The sequence below is a fragment of the Elephantulus edwardii genome, unplaced genomic scaffold, assembly GCF_000299155.1.
Source record: "Elephantulus edwardii isolate Elephantulus edwardi_28Jun2011 unplaced genomic scaffold, EleEdw1.0 scaffold00217, whole genome shotgun sequence".
Taxonomy (NCBI): Eukaryota; Metazoa; Chordata; class Mammalia; order Macroscelidea; family Macroscelididae; genus Elephantulus; species Elephantulus edwardii.
In genome coordinates this window covers 4313375-4325001 of record NW_006399967.1, presented here as the reverse complement: position 1 = coordinate 4325001, position 11627 = coordinate 4313375, and the positions used below count along the sequence as shown (strand labels likewise).

Genomic DNA, 11627 nt, shown 5'->3' with positions numbered 1-11627 from the left:
AGAACCCCAGCCTCAGCAGGCCGTCCAGTCAGCAGCTCATGTTAGCACAGCGGGGAAGCGGAGTCTTGCCTACTCACCTTCCCCATCTCCTGAGGTCCTCTGGTCTTCCCACCCCTTCCAGAGTGGGCTGACTGGGGCTCCCTGCGGCCGCATCATTCACCCTGGTCCCCTGCCCGCAGCTGCCACTCAGCTTGCCCCCAGGTGAGTGGGGGCTGTGGTGGAAGCCTGCTTGTTCCCAGTGCCCTCTGTGTGGCGGGGCCAGTTAGTGGCCTGTGGTGCTGGCGTGAGCAGGGTTTCCCATCTGTGCAATAGGTAGGATAAACCAGAGCTACGCGTGCATCCCTTGCTTGGGAACATCACCAAGAGAAGGTGGAAATGTGTGCTGCTCGTGGAACCAGGGGCCTTTGTGCTTTCGTCCCAGAAGAAGTGAGAGCCATAGGGGCTCTGGGAAGAGAAGGGCCCCCTCCTGCTGTCTGGGCAGGCAGAGATGGGCCAGCCCTGTGCCGTGCCCCCAGACCCTCTGTGGCCCTGGCTCTCCAGCTCACCTTCAGCAGACAGATGTCATTGGAGTGCGTAGATGGGTTGTAGTGGGGATGGCAGAAGACCTCCTTGATGCCAAACACCTGCTGTGTGGGCTCAGCGAGCCGCAGGTCATGGGCCCCCAGCACCACCAGCCCGGCACGGGGGTCCCTGCAGGAGGGAGGGGCAGGGGCAGGACTGGGAAGAAGTGGCCTGCCCCAAGGCTCAGCCTCCCCATCTGCAAAATGGGGGTGTAGGGGTCCACCTAATCCTCCCACCAGTCACATGTGCATGTGTATGCTATTCTCTCCTTCTTGACAATCTATAATGTGATATTAATTATTATTAATATTACACATGTAATACTAAGGTGCATCTAATTCAGGCCATGGTCTTTCTGATCACTTTCTGTGCATCTGAGAGCTGGACAGTGAATAAGGATGACAGAAAAGTTGATGCCTGTGAGCTGTGGTGTTGGAGAAGAGCACTGACCATCCCATGGACGGCCAAGAGAACAAGCAGATACGTCCTGGGGAGGGTGCAGCCCGAGTGCTCTTGGGAGACAAAAATGGTGAGGCTTTGCCTCACGTACTTCCAGCATGTTGCTGGGAGGGGCTATTCCTTGAAGAGAGACATGATACTGGAAAATGTGGAGGGCCGGAGAAAGAGAAGACCTTCAACCAGGTGGATTGACATGGTGACTGCTGCAATGGGCCCTAGTGTGTTGGGAAGGGTGAGGATGGCACAGGACAGGACGGGGGTCAGGTCTTCTGTTCATAGAGTCACTAATGGGTCATACTCAACTCAACGGCACCAAACAACAACAAAACTTAGGCAGCTCTGACAGCCTGGTGGTAAGAAGCTGCCCTGCAATCCCAAAGACACTTAGAATCCATCAGCCCCTCCTGGGTGATTTCCTTCCTCTACACCCACTGGAGGGGCAGCTGAGTCAGCTCCCACTCGACAGCACACAACAACAGTACTACTTACTATGTTCATTACTGTTCCAACACCAAGAAATAGTTGCAACATTAATTATTATAAGAAAGTAATGAATACAGTAATCAGTGTAAATATTGATTGCAGCCCTACTGTTAACGGTTACGGCCGCAAGAACAGCCGTGACTGCAGAGCTGCCTTGCTCTTCCGCTGCCCCCCACCACCACCCCCCAGGTCCCTCTGTTCTCTCCTGGGCCTGGAGGCCTCCCCTCCTGCAGAGAGCACAGGGTAAGGGTCAGGCCAGCCCTGTCCCCTCTGTGCTCTGACCTCTACTGGCTGCCATCCGCTCATGTGTGTTGCCCTATGCAAGGTGCTCACCTGTCCCTGAAGCAGTGGGCAGCTGAGACCACCCACTGGGCACGGAGAAGGAAGCCCCCACAGTGGTGCTGGCCTTTGAAGTGCACAGATGCCATGTAGGGACGGGAGTGGGGGGCCACCTCATGCCCCCCGATGATGTGGGTCCCGCAGGAGCCTACAGGGAGGCAGTGTCAGGGACAGGCAGAGGGGGCTAGCAAGATGGGACAAGGGAGCTGGGGTTAGAGAGGAAAGAGGTAGAGACAGACACGGAGACACAGAGACAGATGGACACAGAGAGATGGACCCACAGACACAGAGACACACAGACCTAGAAAGACCGAGATGAGATGGTGAGACTGAGAGACACACCTGGAGACTGTAGGGCTGAAACAAACCCCTAGTGTGTGGGGAGGGGACCCTGGACCCCAGAAAGCCTGGGCCTTGCCCCCGTGGCCCAGCTGGGCTTCTCTCCCACCTCACCAGCTGAGGTTGAGGGCAGTCCAGGTTGCCTGGGGGTCACCTGTGTATCTCAGGTGAGGCCCCTGGATGAAGTGGGGTGTCAGAGGTGGGCGGAAATGCCAGAGAACCTCACCATGGGGCCTGGTGAGCAGCGTCAGGGTGAGAGCAGCCGTGGTCAGCAGCAAGTGGCCCCCGTCCCCCACCTGGAGCCCCATGGCCCTTTGGCAGCAGCGTCTCCTCAGCAGACTACAGGCGGCCTGCACCCCAAAGCCAGCATCTTCCTCTGTGGTCAGCGGGTATAGCCCGCCCCTCAACGTCCCCTCAACACCCGGAAAGGAGTGACAACAGGCCTGCAGCCTGTGGTCAGCCCGAGGTGGTGCCGCACAGCGCAGCTCCTGTACAAAGGCTTCCTGTACTGTTCTCTGCAGTCACCCCACAGTGTGCGGGGCCAGGAACCAGGAGGGAGTGAGGGATGTCCATGGCCCTCGTGTGCCTCAGTGTCCCCTCTGGCACCTGCACACAGTCAGTCCTCAGTGGCCACAGTGCTGGGTCCTGAGTGACGGGGTGCCCTCTCCCCTGCACAGGCTCCACCCCCGGAGCCTTGTTATGCCCGGTGCTGACTGTGAGGACAGTGTGAGGGCCTGGCTGATTCCTGCTGCCTCGTCGACTGCACCGTGCTCCCCCAGACTTCAGTTATGGGGTGCTGGTGTTCTGTAGGTCTGGGCATTGGGTCCATTCTGACGGAGAGCGAGCCTCCACTGGGGCTACACCTCCACGTGAGGAACTGCCCGCCCCTCTTTTCCTTCAGACGTGCTGCCCTTCCGCTCAGGGGACCAGGACCGTCCACTGGGCACCCCCAGGGCTGCTTCCAGGAGGACAGAGCTGGCTGGAGTGCATGGACACGGCTGTGCGCTGGCACCTGCATCGGGGGAATGGATGCTTCTCCGTGGTCCTGGGGGAATGAGATGTCACACAAGTGACACAGGATATGCAGCTGGACACGTGGGCAGTGATGGCTGACAGAGCTGGCCCCTGGTGTGGACAGTGAGGCAATAGTGTGAGTACACAGGGCCTCGTGTGAGAGCCCTCATCTCTGCCCACTGCACCCAGCCCCATGGGATCAGACCTGATAATCGGGGTTTTCTGGAGGAGAGAGGGAGTGTAGGAGAGTGTGCTGGGGGCCCAGCAGGTGTGGACCTCTGTCCAGGATTGGTCTGGTGGCTCCAGGTGAGGCCTGGAGAAAGCTGATGATCCTCCCAGATCCAGGTGAGGCCCGGAGAGCACTGACCATCCTCCCATGTGCCCATGAGACTTGGGGAGCTGGTGGGGTGGAGCTAGTTCTGTGTCCTCCCATGACGGGTTCATTCTAAGTGACCACAGGAGGTGAGTCCTCCTCACACGACACAGTGTCTCACTTGGGCTCTAGGTAGCAGAAGCCTTAGTGGGGTCCCGCTGGACTGGAGACACGGTGGTCCCTCGAGGCTCCAGGAGACCTTCCCTCAGCCCTTGGCGCTGCTGTGTCTGCCCACCTGCCTCCCGTCCGTCCTCACACTCCTCTGTCTGACATGAGCACAAAGTCCAGGTGAGCCTTGGTCACCTCTCGGCTGCGACCATGCGTGCTCTGGGCTGCAGGACCCCTTCTGCCTGTCAGCACCACACCCCTCAGCATCCCACAGAGCTCAGAGAAACCCAGCAAAGTTGCTGCTCCTCCACGTGCTGGTGGGTAAATGGAGGCGCAGACCAGTTGAGGCCTGGCCAAGGGGCCCCTGGGGGAGGCCAGGGCTGTGACCTCAGACCAGCTCCTGCACTCTGCTGCCCCAGGCCACCTGCCCTGCCCACTTCCTTCCTCTCACCGGACAGTTGTGAAACTCCACAAATAACTGCTCCTCTGTGGCCCTGACAGCACATGGCCCGTGCTCCTTTCCTCTCTGAGGTCTGCAGCAGGTTGAGGGTCTGAAGCCCAGTGGGTTCAACTCCTCCCGGGCAGATTTGACAGTGTGGACAGCAGGACAACAGTGGCAGCGGCGCCTGGTGGAGCCCAGTGACAGCCCCGCCGAGTCCTCCGTGGAGACTTGTGATGTGACCTTGTCTGCATAGAGGCTTCTGAGGACGTCATCTGTTAGATAAGGGGTCTTGGTGATGCAGGGGGTCAAGCATCATGTGGTTGACCAAAAGATTGGCAATTCAGGCCCACCAACGATCCATGCAGGGCATCTGGTGGCTGAGTGACAAGGAGCTGTGCTGCAATCCCAGAGATATGCGGTTTGAATCCACCAGATGCTCTGCCGGAGAAGGAGGGGCCATCTCCTCCTGTACCAGTCAGATCCAATTTGATGGCACACACACAAAAAATAATAAAATTAAAAACACACACACACACAAACAACACCAAAAGGCAAGCGGTTAGAATCCCCCAGCCACTCCAGGGAGAAAGAGGAGCAACGGCCACGTGGCTGACAGCCTCTGAGGATGCGGGCCGGGTGGCTATGAGTTGATGGCACATAACAGTGATGGCAGCACATTCTCCAGAGAAAAACAAGAGCCAGGCTCTCCCAAGGATGTGAGCGTGCACAATGGCGGTTCCACCTCGTCCTGTGGGATCACTGAATCAGAAACTCCAGTTATTAAACACTGAGCCTGTTTACTGGTTTGCTGAGCTCTGTGTGTATTGAGGGGATTGGCTTTTTTAAAACAAAAACGAAAACCTAAAAGTGTTGAATATACCATGGACTGACAGGAGAACAAACAGGTTCATCCTCTCTAGGATGAAACCAGGCAGCTCCTTGGAGGCAAGGATTCTGAAGCTTTGTCTGACATACTTTGGGCATGCTGCAGCGGGGAACAGTCCTTGGAGAGGGACGTCATGCTTGGAAGAGTGGAGGGACAGTACAGGAGGGGAAGACCCTTGATGAGATGGATTGATTCAGTGACTGGAGTAATGAGGGTAGGTGTCTCAGAGACAATAAGGTTGGCACAGGATGGAGCAGGGTTCAGGACTCTTGTACATACACAGTGTTGGTGTGAGTCTCAGGCCACTTGACGGCACATCACAACAACAACAAGAACAGGATGGAGCAGGGCTCAGGATTCTTGTACACAGGGTCGCTGTGAGTCGCCTGCCACTTGATGGCACATCACAACAAGCTCTTGATCACGTAATTTCTTTCAATAAGCAAACACCAGGACAAAGGTCATACGCCCTCCCTCTCGAAGTGAGTTCAGATTCTGATTATCTGCGGATGCAGGAACAGAGGCTGGACAAGCCAGAGCTGATGGCCTTCCCTGCTTACCTGGAAAGACTGGGATTCCCAGGGCCAGTGCAGGGCAGCAGGACCACAGGGGTCAGAGGTCAGCATGCTGCTCCAAACGGCCCAGGAATTGGAGGCCAGGCCTGTGGGCTGGGGGGACACGGGATATCTCTCCTGGAAAGCTCCTTGCCAGCCTGAGTGTGGTGTCCATTCGGTGCCAAGGCCTGGCCTGATGTGAACATGTGGTCCCGTTAGGCCTGGGGTGGGGTGCACAGTCGTGCTGCATGACTGCACAGCCCCCAGCCAGGGATGCCGTTGGCATTGGGAAGGGGCTTAGGGAAGAGTGACTGGCTTTCCCATCAGGCACTGTGGACCCAGCAGTAGAGACAGTGGGAGGACAGGGGTCCACACTGCTTGTGGGCAAAGAGGTGAGAGGAAGTTGTCTGGGCTACAGGGCACTGGGAGCCATGGAAGGTGTTTGAGCAGGGACAGCTCTGGTGAGAGTGGACTGGGGAGAGGGGCCCGAGTCAGGGAGGTGGCAAAGCCAGGGCACAGGGCCTGAGCTGGACCTGAGGTGGGGGGGGCGTTACGGCTCCGGAGAAGAGAGAAGTGGTTTCGGGCGGCACAAAGCCCAGTATGGGACCTGCTGGTCGCAGGGCTCCCGGTGGGGAGAGGTGGGCTGGGCGGAGCCGTGGTGTGGAACACCTCCTAGAGACGAGCAAAAACAGCCAAGGAGTTGGGAGGGGAAGAGAAGTCGCCCTGGAAACCGTGATTTCGAGGGGTCCGGGAAGGGGAGGAACCCGTGCCCCCGAGAGGCGGGACCAGGGGCGGAGCCTGCTTTTTCCGAGCTGGACGGGCTGCACTAAGGAGCCGCCGCCGCCGCCGCCGCCGCCGCCGCCGCCGCCGCCTCTCGCCCGGGTTGCATCCTGAAGGGCTGCTTCCACCTTCCCGAGCCCAGCAGTCCCAGCTCTGCGGACCCAGAGAGAGCGAGTGCGCGCTGTGTCTGGGAGTGAGGATACGTGGGGCTGCTGGTGCAGGGTCTGGAGAAGTATGGGGAGGCGCCTGGAGAGGTTAAAGCCCAGGGGAAGTGGGGGAGCCTGGGGAGGTGAGGGGAGCCTGAAGAGGAGAAGAGGGCCTGGGGAGGTGAGAAGACCTGGGAGGTGGGAGGCCTAGGGAGGGCCTGTGGGAGATGAGGGGGGCTTGGGGAGGGTGTGTGTGGGTGAGGGGGTCTGGGAACGCAAGGGACCTGCAGACTTGGGGGTTCTAGGGAGGTAGGGGTACTGAGGAGATGGGGGCCTGAAGAAGTGGGGGTCTTGGTGAGTTCAGGGGCCCAGGGAAGTGGAAGGGCTTATGAGAGGTGGGGAGCCTGGGGAAGTGTGTTCGTCTAGGGAGGTGGAGGGGCCTGTAAAAGATTGGAGCCTGGGGAGTTGAGGGCCTGAGAAGGTGGGGAGCCTGTGAGAGGTGAGGGGGTCAGTAGAAGGTGAGGAGCCTGTGGGAGGCAGGGGTCAGGGGAGGTAGTGGGCTTGGGGAGGACCTGTGGGAGGTGAGAGGGCCTTGGCCTTGGGAGATGTGGGCCTTAGTGGGTGTGCGCCTGGGGAGGGCCTGTAGGAGGTAGGGACCTGGGGAGGACCTGGGGGAGGTGGGCGAGGGCTTGGGAAATGGGGGCCTGGGGAGGACCTGGACAAGACTCCCAGTGGCCACTCTACTTACCATGTCCTCCTTTCCCAAATTTTTAACTTTTTTAAAAAAAATTTTCTTTTAAAAACAATTTTTGAGACTAGTGGCCCACATACAGGTGACCCTTGAACAACACAGACTTGAATTTTGTGTATTAGGTTTTGTGTTGACGGCACACAACAACCCATAAGTCCAGTGTGTGGACAAGTCCGTCCTGTCAGCACACTGGGCGGCTGTAATGTGGCCTGTACTGCTCCAGTGCCACCTTCCCCTCCGTGTTGGGTGATGTCTCCGCAGTGGAGGATGTGGTGCCTGAGGCTGAAGTGCCCTGGAATCAGGGGACAGTCATGGCAAACGAGTGAGTCCAGTTGCTTGCTGCTTCTCTCTGTTCACCCAAGGGCGTCACCTCTCAAAGGGCAAAGGCCACCCACCAGCCCTGCTGTGGCCTGATGGTCATGCAACTCTGAGCACACGTGCTCAGCCTATTTCCACTCCTGGCCTCCTGCACAGGTGCTGGGGCTGGGACTTCGGCTGCTCCTTTTGGGGGACATGGGGAGAAAGGGCTTCATGGCTGGGATCTTCACTGAAGCAGCTGGTGAATTTGAATCCCTGAACTCAGCTGAGCACTTAACCTGTGTGTTAGTAGAACTGCGGCCACAGGCTCAGAAATGCCTAGGGCAGGGGCAGTGAGCCATGACCCTTTTTGGCCAATGTAGCCTACTGCTTGTTTTTTTAAAATAAAGTTTTATTGCCACATAGCCTGCCGGTTCATTTGCATATTGTGTCTGCCTGGTTTGCGGCCAAAGGCAGAGTTGAACAGTTGAAACTGAGACCATCAGCCTGCAATGCTGAAGATGTTTACACTCCACCCTTTACAGAAAGCCATGTGTCAGGCTCTTGCTGGTATGTGCTGGCCATTCTAAGTCTTCAGTGCCGGCTCTGCTGACCCCCCTGGTAGCCCAAGTCCTTGGGAAGTAGGGGGTCACAGAGTGTCGGGGTAGGGTTCCAACTCTCATGTGTCTCAACTATTTTATTTATGCCAATTTACCTTATTTTTAATGAGGTGCTGCAAAAAAAAGGGGGAGCAAAAGCATGAAATGAAAAGGCACCTTGCTTCCCCCAAGTTCCAACCCTGTCCTCTCAAGGCCACTCTTGACATGGTCCCTTAAACACACACTATTTACGACTGCTATCAAGAAATCAGAAACAAATCACACTGGGAAAATCTGCTGTCAGGAGGGACCTCTCCAGAGTGAGGAGATGCAACAGTGTCATTCTAGAGACTAAGGTGTGCCTGATTCACAATTACTTGCTATGCATCAGAGAGCTGGACAGTGACTAAGGATGATGGAAGAATCACTGTCTTTGAGTTGTGCTGGAGAAGAGTGGAATATACCATGGACCACCAAGAAAACAAATAGGTCTGTCTTGGAGAGAGTGAAACCAAGTTTCTCCTTGGAGGCTAGGATTTTGAAGCTTTGTCTCACATACTTTGGGCACATGGCCAGGAGAGTCCAGTCCTTGGAGAAGGACATCATGCTTAGAAGGGTGGAGGGACAGCACAGGAGAGGAAGACCCCGGATGAGATGGATTGATACAGGAACTGGGGCAATGGGGGTTGATGTGTCAGAATTAGTGAGACTGGCTCAGGACAGGGCAGGGTTCAGAGCTGCTGTACATAGCGTTGCTATGGGTCACAGGTGACTCAGAGGCACCTAACAACTGCATTACTATCAGGGATCCAGCCCCGATATGTCGGGAGAATTCCACCAAAAGGAGGCACCAGGTTGAAATGAAGATGCGGAGAGGCTAATTGCTGATGACAAATAGCAAGTTTAATATTCTGGCAAGGGTATATATACACATCTTAGGAACATGCCTGCAGGGATAATCGCATTATCTCTTAGCTGAGATGTTGACTGGTAGATCAAACATTCCCAGACATTCACACAAAACAAAGACATCTTCTGGGATATCCTATGATATCTATTGGAAAACAAGAAAGTATCACATTCCTAGAAATCTGAGACCTTTGGTCACTTCTTATTCATTAGCATACTGCTTCCTGGAGTTGCTTTCTGCAGAACAGATGGTCAAGCCAAGATAGGTGGTCCTGCTGTTTTTACAAGGTGTTGCTGATCTTGCTTTGCAGGTTAGCCAGCTCCTGACAGCTCCTCCCTCTTAATATAATAAAATATGGGATGCTGCGTCTCTTAGGTGGATATGAGACCTCAAACTCAAGTTGCCCGTCTTTGGGATCATAGCAGTCAATGCTACTCCCTGTCTTAGGATCATGAGCGAGTCTCGTTCCTTGCCCGTCTTTGGCTACACATCCTGCATTTGTCTGGGGAGGGCCTTAAGTTGAATTCCATGCACTTTACACAGCAGTTCTTTATAACGCTTGGCTATTATATGACCAACACAAGGGAGGACCCATAGTATACCTATGATAACAATACAAAGAGCAACAATCGTGAAAAGAAGATTTCCAAATGAAGTTACTGAAGGAAACCAGTTTTTAGATTCTCAAATATTCGACCAGCTTGTTCAGCTGGGGAAATATTTATAACTGGGGTATTCTGCATTTCTATAATTCTTTGATGCAGATCATACAAATCAAGAGAATCATTATTAGACATCCAAATTTCTTTTGAATGTGATACTATTTCTGTCCAATCATTATCTGAGCCATTGTGTTATAATTTTGTAACACAGGTAGAGTCATAGGCCACATAGCATCTTAACTTTCCTATCATTCTAATTTGTTGTACCATGTTTCCTAATACATTTACTATATCATATAAAGCATTTAATTTTGTTCCATAACTTCATCCACATTCTCTTGCTCTACCCAATTTTTTGTCACATCATGCATTAACCCATTTACAAACTTAGTCGTTTGGACTTCTAGATTCAAAGCTACAGCAGAAGTAGAAACAGTAGCAATCATAGAGTTAAGAGAAACAATTCCTACAGTAACCAGACCTACAGCTCTTTTGGTTCTTAATGACAACTTATATAACTCTATTAAAATTTGCAAGCCTTTATCCTCATACCAAATATCATTTAACTTTACTGGTGTCATAACAAAAGGAGGATTCTTTCTAAACAACTGAATCGTCTTTGGTAACAGAGCTAATACAGTTAGAAATTTTATACCGAGAACAATTCACATTATATTTCAGATAATCACCAGTGATAACATTATTACCAAGCAATAAGGCATATGGTTCAGGTACACATGACAGGACTTTGGCGTTTTTGTTACATTATCTCCCTTACATTTATCTTTTGGGATACAGGAAATATTTATCGAATCCATGCTGGCAACTAATTTCCACAATTCGGTTTGAAAATTCTTCATATCAATAGTCCAAATTTCTTCTCCTGATCCTTAGCTTTGCTTTATTTGATGGAGCTCAATTGTACAAATTCAAATCTGCAGTAACATTTTTCTCCAGCTGAGAGGGTGAAGTAAAGGTAGATCTGGAATGTATGTCCCTTAAGATTCAGCTTGAATCGTTGTTGTCAAAGTCAGCAGTATCGCCATCTTTATTTCTGTCATGCACAACATCTTCTGCAGAGTGTACTAACTTTTCAGGGAGGCACTTTGCACTTTCAGAGTTCTGTGGAAAAACACAAACATAGCCTCAACCCCATATTAACACAGGGTCTGGTCTTTTTCATTGTTTTGTTAATGCATCCTTCCATTTAATTTCAGCATACTTTTATTGTGTGTTTCACCATTGTCTGTCTGTGGCAGACCTTTTATTGTCATCCAAAATTAAAAATTTAAAATAAATTGTAAATGAGAAATGTAATTATTTGAATTTAGGGGATATAGTATTCCAATAATTCCCCCTTTTCTGTTTAAATAATTTTTGATAGTAGAAAGAGTACATTCTATAATCCCTCGTTTTTGAGGATAGTAAGGAAACTCAGTTTTATGACAAATAGTAAAATATTTACAAAAATTTTGAAAACTCTTGCTGGTATAGCTAGGAGCATTATTAGTCTAGATTATTTTAGGAATATCTAATATAAAAAAAGCGAATGAACAATGTTTTATAACATATTTAGTTGCTCTTTCAGATAAATATTTATTACCACAAACCCAGAACTGATATTAATAATAGCATGAATAATTTAAATTTGGGACTGTGGGCCGCATTCACTTGTCAAATATAGTTTGGCAATAATCCTCTAGGACTCACCTTAAAATGTGGAACAGGTAATAAAGACAAACATTTTTCACATGATTTTACAATATACTTAGCAATTTCTTCCAGAATATGAAACAGCCCATGTAAATATTTACTATTAGCATAATGACTATGATGAAATTGTTTTGCTTTTGTTAACTTAAAATTTATTAAACATTTATTAGCCAATTTATTTTCTTACACTAAAGGTCCTGGTAAAAAGAAT

General features: G+C 51.9%; 1 protein-coding gene across 1 annotated transcript in view; it reads right to left on the bottom strand.

Annotated features, from left to right (window-relative positions):
• PRSS57 (protease, serine, 57) overlaps positions 1–9784 on the bottom strand; it is an 11433-nt gene extending 1649 nt beyond the window's left edge. The window contains exons 1-3 of the mRNA XM_006898021.1: positions 9734–9784; positions 1837–1973; positions 546–690 (exon numbers count right to left, since the gene is read on the bottom strand). Of these exons, the coding sequence (XP_006898083.1) occupies positions 546–690; positions 1837–1973; positions 9734–9784 (333 nt within the window). The remainder of the gene's footprint in view (positions 1–545; positions 691–1836; positions 1974–9733) is intronic.
• Positions 9785–11627: the final 1843 nt, after the last annotated feature.